General features: G+C 36.3%; 1 protein-coding gene across 1 annotated transcript in view; it reads right to left on the reverse strand.

Moving 5' to 3' along the window:
• The window catches only part of WRN (WRN RecQ like helicase), a 111,639-nt gene that overhangs the window by 14,597 nt on the left and 79,419 nt on the right, over positions 1-17,623 (reverse strand). The window contains exons 24-29 of the mRNA XM_035003828.1: positions 17,470-17,543; positions 12,819-12,894; positions 12,478-12,590; positions 10,014-10,128; positions 5,593-5,724; positions 3,056-3,218 (exon numbers count right to left, since the gene is read on the reverse strand). Coding sequence (XP_034859719.1) covers positions 3,056-3,218; positions 5,593-5,724; positions 10,014-10,128; positions 12,478-12,590; positions 12,819-12,894; positions 17,470-17,543 — 673 coding nt within the window. The remainder of the gene's footprint in view (positions 1-3,055; positions 3,219-5,592; positions 5,725-10,013; positions 10,129-12,477; positions 12,591-12,818; positions 12,895-17,469; positions 17,544-17,623) is intronic.

Consider the following 17,623-nt stretch of genomic DNA (forward strand, 5'->3'; position numbering starts at 1 on the left):
CATTTTCTCCTGCCAATAATGAACTGAAATTAGAACATCTATTTTATGTCACTCAAGAATATCTGCCCAAGAATTCTTCAGTACTTGAAAAAAAAAGGTAATTATAACCAGCCTGAATTATTAAAGTTCTAAGGTTCTATAAAGCTCAGTTTTGAAATCTCCCTTCTTATATGCTTATTTATTAACTTCTTATTTTCTTCATTAGCTACTAAAAAGGATAGAGTATAAACGTAATCATATTTAGAGGGTATTTTTAAGAAGCCATAAGATCTTACCACCTACTTCTTCATTCATCATCATTATAATCACCATCACTGCCACCACCATCAACTATAAAATACTTACAAGTGCCAGAGCATTCTGTGCAGTAGCTAATTATTTCTCACAATTCTGTAAGAAAAGACAATATTATCCTGCCCTCTTTTAGAGATAAGGAAACTTAGGCTTGGGGAGATTGGGCAATTTGCCCAAGGTCACATAGCTTTGAAGTGGTACAGCCTATATCAAAATAAACCAGCTGTTCCCAGAGCCTCTGCTCTTACTGACCAGGGTAACACATCCATCAGTATTCAGGATTTAAGGAAGACAGCCAGTAATAGTCAATAGGGGAAAAAGAAAAAAAAGGAAAAAAGCTGCACAAACTCAGAGAATACTGCCTACTATACAACAGCTCATCAAAAGACATAGGTTTCTTATGTATGTCCTGAGAGATTATACATACATAGAGGAAAAAAACAATACCACAAGTATTAAAATCAACATGGCTTCTGAGTGTTTGACTTTCTCTAAAACACTATTTTACTTTGCGGTGGAGAAAGAGATGTTTTATATCATCACAATTCTAACCCTACAGAATAATTACTGTTTTCCCTTCTCTGCCTTAATTTCTAGTTAGGTGACTGCTGGAGTTAGAAAGACTGGAATGGGACCAGGAGAGCTGCTCAGCTTTCTCATAAGAGGACTCACAGCTAAGTTACCGTGGATGTTTTATCACAGTCCAGATAATGGCTCTAAGGTTCAGATTTACAAACCTAATTTAATTTTAAGAGATCCACATTAACCATGTTCACAGACTGTCAATTCACTGATTTACAATTATGAATTTACAATTATCACATAGATAAGTATCCAGATTAGCATGACTAGTGCATACTTTCTCTACAGACAGATCTACATGAGAAATCAAATTGTAACCAGAAGGCGAGGAAATGATATAGAAGCAGAATTAGTTGATATTTTCCTCAAATAAGATCTTGGCATAACTTATCAACAGGCCCTTAGTATACTTGAAGTCTCATTGGCCAGGATTAGAAATTGCATATTTATTTCTTTTAAATAATTAGCAGTATGAGTTTGATATGGTATAATAAAAAGAAAAACTTTTAGGGGCATCTGGCTGGCTGAGTTAGGACAGCATGGGACTCTTGAGTTGTGAGTTTGAGCCCCACAGAGAGATTGGGCAGAGAGATTACAGAGAGAAAGAAAAGACAGAAAAGGAAGAAAAGAAAGAAAGAAAAAAAGGAAGAAGGAAATTTGAATAAATAAGTAAATAATGTTTTAAGAAAAAAATTTTAGTTCCCTGAGAATAATTTAGATGACCACTGCCCAGATTTGTCTCTGTCTTTCTTTTTCCTGTGCTTCCACAGTTGACCAATGGAACTGATGAAGGTATTCTTTCTTTAGACTTCAGTCAAGTCTTCCTGAAGCCTAGAATTAATGCTTTTTTAATATATGTTTTGGTTTTTTTTTTTTAAAGATTTTATTTATTTATTTGAGACAGAGAGAATGAGAGAGAGAGAGAGCACATGAGAGGGGGGAGGGTCAGAGGGAGAAGCAGGCTCCCCGCTGAGCAGGGAGCCCGATGCGGGACTCGATCCAGGGACTCCAGGATCATGACCTGAGCCGAAGGCAGTCGCTTAACCAACTGAGCCACCCAGGCGCCCTTAATATATGTTTTTTAAAGATTTTCTTTATATATTTAGAGAGAGAGTACAAGCAGGGGAAGCAAAAGGAAAGGGAGAGAGAATCTCAAGCAGACTCAGTGCTGAGTGCGGAGCCCAACTAGGGGCTCAAGCTCACGACCCTGAAATCATGACCTGAGCCGAAATCAAGAGTCGGTCGCCTAAGGGATGACCCAGCTCCCTGGGGAGCCACCCAGGCGTCCAATGCTGTCTTTTAAGGTGACTTTAATATTTTTGTTCTGACCAATTTAGTACACTATTGATTGTACTTTCAGAGGTTGATCTTATTTCCCTTATTTCTAAATTTCTAGGGGAACCGCCTGGTTGTTCCTAAGTGGGAAAGAATTTTAGTTAATAAAAATTTAAGTATTTGCATTGCAGTTCCTGAGGTAAGACTTTTTGTATGTCTACGACTCTGTCCTAAGAGCTTGAAAATTTATTGAGTTATATAACACATCTAGTTTGTACATTTATGGGGAAAAAATCCTCCGAGGTACCTCATCCTTAATTCTGTAAAAAACAGATAATCTAAAACTTTCTGCAGGGCAGGTAAAGGGGTTTAATCTACATGAGCACAGCTGAGGTTCTGCAGCAAAGTGACAACAGGAAGCCCTTCTACAAGGGGGCCGAGAGACCAAGGACCATCCCTTCAACACCACAGCTACTGAGACCACTGACTGTCCTGGTTAGGAAGACTACTTATGTGAGGCCAGTGACAAGGAATCCATAAGACTTAGGGGAAAATGAGAAATCAGTAAGCTATGGGAAATGAATATGGAAAAAAAATGTGTTTTTTTCAAGAGGTGAGGTAGAAATTAGAAAAGGATGAAAGCCCATTGTTTGGGGATGGGAGTGGAAGTCCTAATCTAAAGCTGAAAAGGAAAACAAGAATTTCTCAGACTCAGACTTTCCTCTGATAATGGGAAGAAAGATTGTTTTTCAAAAACAATATAAAAAGCATTACAAAAGTAAGGTTTCCATCACAGCATAAGGGGTTAATGCTGGTAAAGTGAAAAAATTAGTGGATTGTTTACTTCCTCTGGGTTCAATGACTCAAGTCCTTAAGGCTGCAGACTAGGGTCAGAGCAGATCACCTGAGTTGATGGGAGGGTTTCGGATAACATCAACAATAATCTTCCGAACCTCTGGAGTCAGGCCTGCTTGTTCCATATCAAGCGGGCAGCCAGCTTTCACCGCTTGGGTTAAGTGCATCCCAACTGCTGTGAGAGGCATAATCCTGTCCTCGGCTATACTTATCTAGAGAAACAGGAGCAAAACCAACAGTGAGGTCTTAAAAGTTTGCATTGTACCATATGTAAATAAAATGTCCAAAACCTTCAGGTAGTCAGTGTTCACTGAGAAATAAACAATGCCCTGAAACTTCACTTAAATTTTTCATTTTTACTATTTCTTTAAAACTACCCACATTATAGATCTCCACAGGTTCTACCTTTTACACTTACTACTGTGAATAAAACAAAATCATCCAGCTTTAGCTAAGAACTCAATCCTCATCCCTCTGTAATTATTCACTTTAAAAACCTATTAGTGGCAGAGAGTAATCATTCTGTGTAAGTCTAATAACTGCCACAGCCTTTTGAAAATACAGTAAATTGTAATCCAATACTCCATATAATTGAACTAACACATGGTACTTTAGTTACGTGAATTTCTAAGACGACAAATCCTAAAATGCTTAGTGATAATGTAAGGTTCCAGATGCATTCTATAAAAGGTTCTTGAAAAAACCTTAGCAGGGTATTTTACATTGGCTCTATTCATAAAATAATAACCACAATTTAGCAAGGGCTGTCATCTCTTGTTTAGCATTAAACTTAGCATGAATTGTTTTAAATTTAGGACAGTGCTACATATTTATGCAGCTTTTTAAACACATGTAGCTCCAAATCCATTTAAGATGTTTATTAGTTAAAACATTCTTTTAAACACTCAGAAAGTTTACTCAGCTCTAAATTATTTCATGATACTCTCTTTTAATATATCTTGGAAGTCTGAATTTGGACAGTATTTATGTGAATGTTGTACTTTCACAGAAGAGAGCATTTAAAGCAATATTTTCAGCCCTCAAAGGTAGGTTTTAAGTTACTTTCATTGTCTACCCTTTTCCCCTACACAGTATGCACCATGTGTACAAAATATCAGAGTTATTGGATACCAGGCATCAAATTACCTAGAACTAATTGTATTATTGCTCCTGATTAATTAGTCCTTAGGCATGTTTAATTTTGTGGTTAACTGGCACAGACCGTCTCAGACCCTTGGGAGGAACAGATAATTATACCATGATATTACACGATAATATACAAAAATAGCAAAAGATATCAATGAAAATATACCACCCCACATTTTTAACCATGAATATATAATATAATATACGAAACCACATACCATGGCTGAGTATTAGAATGTACTTTACTCAGAAAATTTGGAGGCTATACCAAATTTTCTTAGTACTATATTCAGTTATACCATGTATATATGGTCAAATTATGTAGTTATAAGCATACTTAACACATACATGTAAGTTACTATTTAAATAAGAAACTGAACTTGAAATTTCTACTTATCATGTAATTCACTTCAAAACTAGTACAATGGAATTGTTTGGTTTCTTCTGTAATGGCTTTTGTACTTTTAATTTCAGAAATCTGACTGTTTAATTAGAACATTAAGTGATGAAGACAAGCTATGAACTGGTTTTCTTATTTATACTGGATTTTAACCAGAATAAGAAGTATAATATAACCTAGTTGAACAGAGACACAGAGAACAGGAAAAGCAGGCAGTGGACCATATAGCCTTTTCCAAATCAATTTAATGACAGAGAGGATAGGATTTCAAATTAGTTAAACCTAGCTGGAAGCCTAATTCTGTCCCTATTCCACTAAGATGTACTCTTCATTTTGTATATTAAAAAAACCTCAACAGCCATAAGGACTGAGGCCAGAACAGTGAAGAAATATTAAGTGTGGCCATTTTTCACAGTAATTAAGACTTTTTTTCAAAGACCATCAGGCATGGTTTAAAAAACAGAATAATAGTAGAGGATCTAGAGTGAAAAGCAAGCTGTTTTTTAAAAACTTATTTCCAGCTTCTTGGACATCCTTCCAGAGACAGTCTATGCATTTTTGTATACATACACAAAAATATGTTAATATATAAGCATGCATATATACAAAAACACATTTATGTTTTTCATACTGCTCTCCGACTTCCCTTTCTTTACTTTAATGTACCTTGGAGATTATTTCTTATCAGTACATATGCTAATAGTTTTTAAACTATTAATCCCAGTTAAAAAAAAAGTCTTAAAATACAGCTGCTCTAACATCCCTAAGCTGTAAATATGTTCAACAGTACTCTGATACAACCTCTACAAAATAACCATGGTCAAAGTACACTTACTCTTTTAAATTAATTGACAAAGGCAGGCGTGGCAGAAAAAGAAAATGACGTTAGTCTAAGATTAAATATAAAATGAAACAACATAAAATACTGCAAGATTAGAAGAAATTTATCCCAAGTCACAACTTTACTATTTGAAAAGCTGATAAAACACATGTTTAGATAAATTTGAAAATCCCCTGTAACTTGGAAGTAAAACACTTACCAAAGACATCTTCTTTTCTTGGAATAAATAATATGTGATGGCCACAGACTGTGAAAGGGAGCATACTTCATTTTTTGCCACCACACTCTTCCTTTGTTCTTCCTGAAGTGTTGTCCTTGAAAAGAGGTCTGTCTACAAAATTTTAAATGTAACACAAATGACCAATAATAATAGCAATATAATGATAGAAGTATCAGTATGATTGGTAGGCATGAGGGAAAAAAACCACACAAATAAAACTTCTAAGGAACAGTCAAAAATTCCCTTTTTATGAGGAGCTGAAAAAGGTTTTGTTTTTGTTTTTGTTTTTTTACATATTGATCTAAAAAGGTAAAATAAGGCTGGAGGGAGTAAGTCTTTAAATAAAATATTTGTAATACCTAACATGGTTATAAAACTAGAAATCTCTAGTCTCCCCTTTAGCCAATAAAGAGGGAATAAAAAATGAACTATAATGTTGACCACTCTGACTCTAAGTTAGTCCCTCAATCTCTGGAAGTGAATACTGAATGAATGAATAAACCGAATTAATATTCAAATTTAGATACCACAGTCACAAATTCTGCTAACATAAGTAAATATATCATCACTATATATGTATAGTCTAAAAAGATACATACAAACTGTGGCTCTAAACTTGAAGCATTATGTAAATTCTTAAATATGGTTCCTTAGGATACGTTTAAAAGAGAAAAGGTGGAGAAAGGATTGAAAAATGAGATTAATAAAGAAATATTGGAATTTTTTAAAAGCCTGAAATAAAGGTAAAGACCAAGCGAGATTTAGATAGAATTATATGATGCATGATTCGCACAGATGTATGAATAGTTCCCCCCATGCCAATTTTACCTTTCAAAACATAAGCACCAATACTAAATTAAAAGAATTAAATCCAACAGAACTTGGCTTATTATAACCCACAGCAATCCATTTCTACCCTAAATAAATAAGTGAGTCTGTAGATTAGTTCAGATACCTGGGACAACACAGTTTGGTGAACAGAGAAACCAGACAATACCACGAGACCTGAAGTCATTGTTTCTAGGCACCTCTAGATTTTCAAGGAAGAATGTTCTTTATTAAATGAAGTGCTTCTATTTGAGACCTTAACACTGTCAAATCTGGCCCTAAATTCCTAGAAATGCTTAAAATCAGAGTCCATCAGCCCAATTCCTCAGTCTGTCAGTACAGGCTATATAGCTGGAGGCAACAATGGACACCCCACTACCAAGGTCTTAGAAGTGTGACCACTGTGAATTATACTGGCAGGTCCATGAAGATTTTATTACTTATGGGACAAAATCATGATGTCATCTGTAAACGTGAGACTAAAGGGTTTAGGAACATCCGAAACACTAAGCAAAGTACCATAAGGGCAGTAACCTCAAGAAGGAAGGGCTAGAATGTGATTCCGATTAAGCAAAAGTCTAATCAAATCATGCTCTATGTAGATAAAAGACTATATGAACAGAGAGTGATCAATTATGGAAACATAAATAGGAAAGGCAGAAGGACCAAAGTAGGCAATATCTATGCAAGAACTGTTCAGATGAGAAGACGTCTTGGCTAACTAGATTTGAATATTACAGTTTCCCCGGCAAGTAATGTAGGACAATGCCTAATCTGCCAGCAAGGCAGATTGATATCAGATTGCCAACTGAGAGCAAGGATAACTTTGCCTTGATGCTGACAGACTACTATTGGCACTATCAGAATTCCCCCTGTGATATTCCAGGCTTGCTAAGCAACTGTCAGATAAGCCGGCTTCCCATATACCTTCTTCTTCAATAGGAGAGCAAAACACACTGGTTGGGTCAGGTGAAACTTCCCACTCACATTTCTCACTATAAATTAATGAATTTGCATTCCAATGTAACCATTTATATTTACATATGCACACCTGTATACAAAAAACCAAGGTCACAGAGAAGGATAATGCAAATCTACTCCCCAAAACACAACTAACTATTCTGTGACAAGACGCATCCGATTTTTAAAGTGGGATCCAAATATGCCTGTCCAAAGTTTACAGGAGATTCTTAGAAGTGAAAACAACCTCTTAATACTGCCTTCCATATTTTTAACTCTTCCAACTTTTTATACCCACCCCTTATCTTTTATCTTTCTTTTTTTAAAAAGAATTATTTATTTATTTGAGAGACAGAGTGTGTGTGAGCAGGGGAAGGGGCAAAAGGAGAGAGAGAGAGAGAGAGAGAGAATCCCAAGCAGACACCCTGCTGAGTGCAGAACCCAACACAGGGCTCGATCCCAGGACCCCAAGATCATGACCTGAGCCAAAACCAAGAGTCAGATGCTTAACTGACTCAGCCACCCAGGCATCCCTCTCTTTTGTCTTTTTAATTCATCCACTGTTTCCTTAATATGGGGAAGGAAAGTATCCTTTCCATTGCATAGGTGAGGAAATGGAAACCCAAAGAAGTTAAAGACACATTTAGAGTCAGGCTCCCTGCTCAGTGGGGAGTCTGCTTGTCCCTCTCCCTCTGCCCCTCTCCCCCCTCATTCTCTCTCTCTCTAATAAATAAAATCTTTAAAAAGAAAAGTGGGGGGGGTGCCTGGGTGGTTCAGTCAGTTAAGCATCTGCCTTCAGCTCAGGTCATGATCTCAGGGTCCTGGGGTTGAGCCCCGAGCTCCCTGATCAGCAGGGAGTCTGCTTCTCCCTCACTCTCTGTCCCTCCCCAGCCTTTCTCAAATAAATAAAATCTTTAAAACACACACATACACACACAAACAAAAAAACATTTGGCTTCTCCAGGTAGACTATGATGGAATTAAATTCCTGATTCCCTGATTCTGAGTCCAGTAGACTTTCTACCACCTCACAATGCCTCACCTTCTATATTGGAATACACAAAATAATAGAGTCTGCATGTGGAGTTTAAAGAAAGAAACCGAAAGGATCCTTCTGGAAATGGCCATTTATAGTGGAGCAAGGAGTAATAAAAGGATAGGAAGAAAACGCTATTAAGACTAAAGAGAAGAACATGTATTCTACCTAGTATCAAAAGACAGCAAGACTGGAAGGAGAGTGTAATTAGGGAATAAAATAAATAATACAAAAAAGAAAGTGGCTGGGCTCCGTGCCAACTGATAGCAAGGACAACTTTGCAGCTCTAATTTCTATCTCCATTTGAAAGTAAAATAATCTATCAACCTAAAACACAGTACTTTTTCAAATTTAAAAGCAAAATTGCTCAACAGAATAGAAAGATATGAGCAACCTGGGCAACTACTTAAGTATCATCTTAAAAATTAGGTAACTAACATCTTTTTGTATGTGATTTACTATAGGAGCAATCTGAATCGATTTTCTAAGTGTCCGGTGTGGAAATGAAAATACAGTTGACCCTTGAACAAAACAGTTTGAACTGGCCAGGTCCACTTATATGCAGATTTTTTTTCAATAAATACAGTACAGTGCTATAAATGTATTTTCTTTTCCTTATGACTTTGATTTGCTTTGTTTCAAGTTTTTATTTAAATTCTAGTTAGTTAACATATAGTGTAATATTGGTTTCAAGGACAGAACTTAGTGACTCATCACTTATATACAACACCCAGTGCTCATCACAAAAGTGCCCTCCTTAATAGCCATGACCCATCTAGCCCATCCCCCACCCACCTCCCCTTCATCAACCCCTTATGATTTTCTTTTTTTTTTTTTTTTTAAGATTTATTTATTTATTTGAGAGAGAGAGTACGCACGAGAGGGGGAGAGGGGCACAGGGAGAGGGAGAGAGAGATTCTCAAGCAGATTCCTGGCTGAGCGTGGAGCCCAAAGCAGAGCTTGATCTCATGACCCTGAGATCATGACCGGAGCTGAAATAAGAGTTGGACACTCAACCAACTGAGCCACCCAGGCATCCCTCCCTTATGATTTTCTTAATAACATCTTCTCTTCTCTAGCTTACTTTATTATAAGAATATAGTATAGAGGGGCACCTGGGTGGCTCAGTCAGTTAAGTATCTGCCTTCGGCTCAGGTCATGATCTCGGGGTTCTGGGATGGAGCCCCACATCGGGCTCCCTGTTCAGTGAGGAGTCTGCTTCTCCCCCTCCCTCTGCTCCTCTCCCCACCCCCGCTTGTGCTCTCTCTCTAATAAATAAAATCTTAAAAAAGAAAAGAATACAGTAAATAAAACATATAACATACAAAATATGTGTTAATCAACTGTATGTGTTCTCAGTAAGGCTTCCAGTCAACAGTAGGCTATTAGTAGTTAGGCTTGGGGGGAGTCAAAAGTTATACATGCATTTTTGACCATGTGGGGGTCAGCGCCCCCTAACCTCTCACATTGTTCAAGGGTCAACTGTAAAGGGAGAAAATGTTGCTTTTGAAAGGTGTTTTGAAATCATCAGAAAATGTTTATTCTCTCACAGTTCCTGCAAACCACAGTATTTTACCTGAATGCTATTTATTTGACAGAAATGTTCAATAACTTCCAACAGAGGGGTCAACATATTAGCTTTGCCTTCAGACACACCATCGATCCTTTTCACATTTTCAAATGTAGTAGGTCTGTCATTTAAAAAAATTTAAAAGTCAAGAAACCATTAAAACATTATCACTCCAGCAACATAGCTGATGTTTAGCTTCATATTAACACTCAATAAACATATACTTTTCCAACAACCAAAAACAATGTGTTATACAAGTAATGATGTCTGTCTTTGCTTTCTACCATTTAAAGATTTATTATTTTAGCAATTTATGAATAAAAACACCACCATCATTATCACTACAAAAACACAGTACTAACTGGTAAACAGGCCATTAGCATGAACAAATAGGCTAATGTTCTACTCTATTACTGAACTTATCACTATTATTATTTTATAGATATAAAAAAACTATGAGGTTCTGAGGATAACTAACAGGCTAAGAAACTCAAAAGAAAATCTAATTCATTATTTACAAAGTATTTGCCTATAATAATAAACTTGCTAACTACTTTAGGCTTTTAACTCAGTATTTCTTATTGCGTCCAGTATCCAAGAAACTGTATGATGTCTACTTTCTAAAAATCTGCCAATCTAATTATTACTCCTTTTCCTTTAAATTATCTTCACTAAATACTAAAATGTGGTTTTTGAATATTTACTTTTAATAATTATTTTAAAATATAAGCACTATATTATTAAAATTTCTATTCAGTAAAAGATTCAGAGAACTTATTGACACAAATCATAAGCTATCTCCCTAAAGTAACATCTTTTGGATGAAATTTAATGACAAAAACAATTTTTAAGAGTATAAAAGATAAATACAATTATCAAACAACTGTTCTTTTTAAAGATAGAAATTTTTTTGAAAGATTTTATTTATTTATTTATTTATTTATTTGTTTGTTTGTTTGTCAGAGAGAGAGAGCGAGCACAAGCAGGGGGAGTGGCAGGCAAAGGGAGAAACAGGCTCCCCACTGAGCAAAGAGACAGATACAGGACTCATGGGATCATGACCTGAGCTGAAGGCAGATACTTAACCCACTGAGCTACCCAGGCATCCCTCAAACAACTGTTCTTTGGAAATAATTTCTTCTAAATATTTATTGACCACCTCATGCTTATTAGGCATTGTGTTAGGTGCTTTGGAAGACACAAAATGATGAGGAAAACAGTATCTCTATTCACAGAGTTTAAAATCTGGAAGATATAACACATGTATACCAATAACAAAAAATAACTAAAGCATTATGTGAGAAGTGTCATAAAGCATCTTCTAAATTTACATTTTAAAGTCCTTTACGAATTCCAGAGAGAGGAATTACTTTGCTGCTAAGAGCACAAAAGACTTCATGGAGAAATTAATAAAGGCAGATCTTGAAGGATCTCCTAGCAGGAGTTTTGGGGAATCAAGGAAACAAGGCAGAAGCAACACTGTAAATAAACACATGGAATTTGAAAGGGGGTCTTCAACAAATGGTCAGATAAACCACTCAAAATTCTGTGACATGGATGTAAAAGTATGTTTAAGCCCATAAATGGAGGGCCCTAAATTATAAGCTAAAGAAGTTAAGACAGTGGGGAACTAGTTAAGCAGAAGTACGACATGAGAAAGAAAGACTGATTTGGTCTCATGTATCAGATGAAACAGAGATGGAGAGATGAAAGAAAGACTAACTAGTTAAGAGGCTTTTGCAATAGTCCAGGAGCAATGGTCTGAACGAACAGGGTGTCACAAAAAAGAGAGAGGATGGCATACACAGACACATAAGAAACACTGAAATGAAAAGTCTCAAAACTATTAAGTAAGAGTAAGACGGGTATCCATGTTAGAGGAGTGAGAATAACACTGTGGTTTTGTTTGTTTTGTTTTTTTTAAGATTTTATTTATTTATTTGAGAGAGAGAATGAGATAGAGCGAGAGAGCATGAGAAGGGGGAGGGTCAGAGGGAGAAGCAGACTCCCCGCCGAGCAGGGAGTCCAATGCGGGACTCGATCCCAGGACTCCAGGATCAGGACCTGAGCCGAAGGCAGTGGCTTAACCAACTGAGCCACCCAGGCGCCCAACACCATGGGTTTTAAACCTGTGTCACTGAGAACATGAAGGTATGAATTGACAAAAATAAGAAATTCAGAAAGAAGAGTTTCGGCAGTTGCACTAAATGCATGCATGGAGGGTTTGCGGATAAGGAGTTAGATTTTATATTTGCTGCATGTCATGGCTGAAAACACCTGGTTTCTGTTCACATGGAGATGCAGGACTGCAGCTCAATGGAGAGACAGTGGCAGTAGCATGCGAGACTGGGGAGTCACCTCACAGACAGGGCAGCTGGACCCCAAGCCGTACTGACACTGAACAATCTACGCTACAAATCTATTATGTTAGAAGAAAGTAAGTTAGAACATACGCAGACAGACAGCTTACCTCATTCTGGCCATATCCAACAGTATTTTATTTGTTGCCAGAACAGCTGGAGGAACATCCATTCCATTGGCATGTTTCTGCCTGGCTTCAACCAATTTGCCATATAACACAGTCTGAACAAAGAACAAAGAAACAACTCAACGTTTGTTTGGGTTTTTTTTAATGTACTTAGAAAAATCCAGTCCTTTATTTTTAGAGCTTCAGCTATTACATTTTCCCTTAGGATGAAAAATTAACTGTACTTCAGATCATAGCTAAAGAACAATTTTTAAAATACTGGCAACAAAATTTTAAGCATGCATATAATCATTTCAAATTCTGCCTTTTCACAAAAGCTGTACCTGAGTCTCCTGCTCTTGAGCTGAAATAACAGGTTCTGAGGACTTATAAGATTTTCCTGGTGAATGCACCGTGATGCTAAAATATTTAAAAGAAAATAAGTAGTAAAGGTTTTTCTTTCACCAAGTTCACTTTTTATATCACCCCCAAAGGAGAATATTGTTCCAAGTCAATAGTAACATTTACTCTTCATAATACCAGTAAAATAACTGTGATTTATATGACAGCCTAGATTTTAAACAATTTCAATCAAATGCATTCATTATAATGGTAAAGTTAAAACTGTAATTTGAATTCATCAAAATTTAGTATACTTAAAAACAGCATTTGCCCCGTCCTCGTCCTCAACCATATTCTTTGAAATACTCCTTATCTATACTGAAGATAACTTTTTTTGACCAAGAGAGATACAATCTATGATTCTTTACTGTGACATCACTAATTTTTGGCTGGTGAGGAACATTAGCATGGGATTAATCAAACTGTTCAAATTTTCTTCAAAATCAAACAAAAATAAGCCAAAGGGAATAATTTCTCTTTTGACTCCACAAAAGAAAGATTAAAAAACATGCAATTAGCAAACAACATGGAAGGTGCTAGGCAGCAAACTAGACAGAAAACCAATTTCTACAAGCATTTCTCATTGATAAATTAATTATAAAGATGAAAAGATATAAAAATGAAATTGTATGGAGTGGCCTATATAAGAGATGCCAAATTTAAATAAAGCCCTCTGTTGGTAAGGAAAGGAGGGAACATGTTTGATAGTTAAGAAATGTTTATAAATTTCTCTGCTGCAAGAATTCAAAATCTATAGTGTAAAGGAAGATTTTCACAATTATCAAATCTTATCACTAAAATAAGGAGATTTAAACCTGAGAAAAAATAACTCCAGTTCAAAGAATTAGTAATATCAGGTTACTCAAGATCATTATAAATTTGTTTTAAATAATATAATTATATTAACCTTTATCTTAGTATTTATAAAAGTCTTTATACTAATGTACTGCTTGCAGAATGGTATTTTAAGTTATTTCACAAATAAATTTTATTATCATATATACTGGCAAAATATGGGTAATATAGCCCTGAAGCAGAAATATACATGGAAAACATTTAATAATAAATGTTTTGCCAATGAATGCTATTACAAGTGCACAGAAGAAAAGTCCAAAATAACTATAATGAGTATCATCAAAAAGTGGAGATGTTGGGGGCTCCTGGGTGACACAGTCGGTTAAACATCCAAGTCTTGGTTTTGGCTCAGGTCGTGATCTCAGGGTCATGGGATCAAGCCCTGCATTGGGCTCTGCACTCTGCTAGAGTTTCTCTCTCCCTCTCCCTCTGCCCCTCCCTGCCTCATGCTCTCTCTCTAATAAATAAATAAATCTTTTGAAAAAAAAAAAGTGGAGATGTTCTACCCACAAAACAAGAAGAGATTGCTATGTTAAAGAAAGAAGAAACGGAAGAAGAAATAGTTCTTAGAAATTAAGATTTCAATAACTAAAATTAAAATCTTACTAGATGGAAGGGAATATAAAGTCAAGGAATCCAAGGGAGTAAACAAACAAAAAGAAATTGAAAACAAGAGAAAAGAAAAATGAGTAACAAAAAAGACAATTACTAACATCAAGGAAAATTAAAGTAGTGGTGGCCATAGCCACAGTTTGGCTTAGTAGTATACAATATTTGTGTTAAGTATAATAACGTAAAAACAAATTGTTAATATGACCAAAACGTGAAATATAATTCTGTTTTGGTCAAGGGGGAACTGAAGGAAGGGAAATGGGGGAAGGGCATACGGGAGATAAGCCCTAATCTACCATTATAGGTCAACAAAAAAACTTCTAAAACTGATAGGTCCAAAAATAGTAATCTAAGCATGTCACTTAGAAATATGGAGGCAGGGGCACCTGGATGGCTCAGTTTGTTAAGTGTCTGACTCTTGATTTTGGCTCAGGTCATGATCTCAGGGTCATGAGATCGAGCCCCAGGACAGGCTCTGTGCTCAGCGGAAGTCTGCTTGAGATTCTCTCTCTCCATCTCCTTCTGCCCCTCCCCACCTTAAAAAAAATGGAGGCAAATATCAGTGAGCCCAGCTGATAAAGATTTGAGGATGACCACTTCTACAGAACAGAGCAAAGTGGGTTTGGGAAGGTTGTGAACTGGCTTGTTTTGTTATATGCCATTAAGTACCAATTGACTTTGAAAACCATGTACATGAATTATTTTAATGAAAATTCAAATGAACTTCAAAATAAGAGTTATTGATGTGTAAGCATCTTTCTCACTCCTATACACTAAGCCCATATATTAAAAGTAATTTCTGGGTGACTCCACAGGTATGTCAAACCCAGTATGTCTATCACTAAACTCATCCCCTAAATATCCAACCTCTCAAACCTGTGTTCCTCTTATGTTGCCAATGAAGGGAACCTGCGATCAGACACAAACCTAAGTGTCATGTTCAAGTTCTCCACTTTCTTTAGCCCACGTGTCTTTTCAATCACTGAGTCCTAACAGTTCTAGCTCCTAAATATCTTACAGTTGTTTCCTTCCATGCCCACTGCCACTTCCCTCGTCTAAGGTCCCACCTTCTCTTGTGAATGCTACTGCAATAGCCTCCTTATTTGTGTCTCTACACTCTGATCTTCCTGCCTTCCATTCCCTCCACAACCAGAGTCACCGATCAAGGGTTGGCACACTAGGGCGCACAGGACAAACCTGTCTGTTCTGGTAAGGCTTGTAAGCTAAGGATGGTTTCTTACATTTTTAAACAGTTAAAAAAAATTAAAAGAACATTTTGTGACATGTGAAAATTATATGAAATTCACATTTCAGGGTCCATAAATAAAGTTTTATTGGAACACAGCCACACTCATTTTTTTTTTTAAAGATTTTATTTATTCATTTGAGACACAGAGATACAAAGAGAGAGAGAGAAAGCATGAGCAGGGAAAGAGGCAGAGGGAGAGGGAGAAGCAGGCTCCTCGCTGAGCCAGGAGCCCGATGTGGGGCTCGATCCCAGGACCCTGCCAGGACCCTGGGATCATGACCTGAGCTGAAGGCAGACGCTTAACCATCTGAGCCACCCAGGCGCCCCCCACTCATTTCTTTACATATCAACTATGGCTGCTTTAAGGCTAGAAGAGCAAAGTTAGACAGGACCACATAGCCCTCAGAGCCTAAATTATTTACTATCTGATCTTTGATGGAAATGTCAACCTCTGTTCTCAATCATAAATTTGATGTCACTGTCCTACTGAAAATCCTTCCTTAGCTCCCAACTCAAATGCCTTTATGATCAAGTTGAGGGCTTGACAGGAACTGGATATTCTGGACCCTATTTAATTCTCAGTCTTAAATTTTCACCATCCCCCCTGCTTCCCTCTACCAGGTAATTGCTAGGACTGTTGAGTTCCTTGATCATATCACACCCTCTCTTGCTTTCAGGTTTTAATACGTGGGCCATTCCTCTGCTCAGAGAACCTCCCTCACGTCACTGAACTTCTACCTAAGCCTCAAGTGTCATTTCCAAAGTGTGTTTCCAAAGTGCTACAACCCTGGATTCTAATTTTATGTTCCCCTACCTGTATATCCCACTAGAGTATAAACCTTGGGAGGGCCAGTGACTGTATCTCCATTTTTCCCCACCAAATCCCAATGCCTAGAGTAATACCTGGCACAAAGATGTTTGGCAAAAACATAATAAATGTTTAAATAAAGAAATGCTTCAGCACACTGAACGGATATCTTGTTTTATATACTCCTTAACCCTTTTGCTTACACATTGTAATTAATTACCCCATATCTAAACAAAAAGGAATTGTTTTGAGCGAGAGACTGGTATTATGGTAAATGTTTCTGTCAGATCCAAAATAGTATTATCTAAGTGAGAAATCCACTAGAGAGTAACAGTATCAGAGCACATTAACTTACATTCACCTGATATGTATATAAACAAAGTCCATTCAATAATCTGTATATAGGTCCTGACAAGTTTTTCAAATTCTCCATCTTTAGACCTTCTGTAATTCTGTACATTCTCTACACTTTCATTAAGTCAGCAAGTCAAATATTAAGTTCCAAAGTACAACAGGTACCTTCACTATTTCTACCAACTCTAATATCTACCATTTTATGCTGCCATAAAATATATTTTATATGGCCTTGGAATATATATTTTATACATATGTAATGAGTGTTTAGATGCTAGAGCTTGATGAATATAGATTTGAAAGTCAGCTCTGCCATATGTTAGTTAGTTAACTTCTTAACCCCTGGTATCTTCAACTTGAAAATGGGAATAAATAAAAAAAAAAAAAAAAGAAAAAGAAAATGGGAATAAATAATAGAAGCTAACTCATAGATCGTTGTAACAATTAAATGAAATATTACAAATAAAATACTTAGCATTTAGCATACGGCTTGGCAAACAATAATACCCAAGAAGTATTAGCTATTAAATTAACATTAATACTATCATTTTATAGGTCTTCTTTAATAATTACAATACTGGAGGCTTATGCTTTAACTTTAACTTCCTTCTGCCAATGAAATAGCCCAACATCTGATACACCTTTCTCTTTAGGAAAGAAAGAAAAAAGGTGTTGATACAGTAAACATAGAACATAAACATTTTGAACTCTGTACCTTTTTTTAGGAATGTTTCTCCCAGAAGAAATTTTATCAGATCCTTTATGAGAATACATCTTCTCCAAGTTAGGCTGCTTTTAAACATATAAAGGTCCATTACAAAAAATCAGAAGTTTCAAATACAAAAAAAAAAAAAAAAAAGGATACAAAA

This window comes from Mirounga leonina, unplaced genomic scaffold (assembly GCF_011800145.1).
Source record: "Mirounga leonina isolate KUSES-001 unplaced genomic scaffold, KU_Mleo_1.0 Mir_128, whole genome shotgun sequence".
NCBI classification, from domain to species: Eukaryota; Metazoa; Chordata; class Mammalia; order Carnivora; family Phocidae; genus Mirounga; species Mirounga leonina.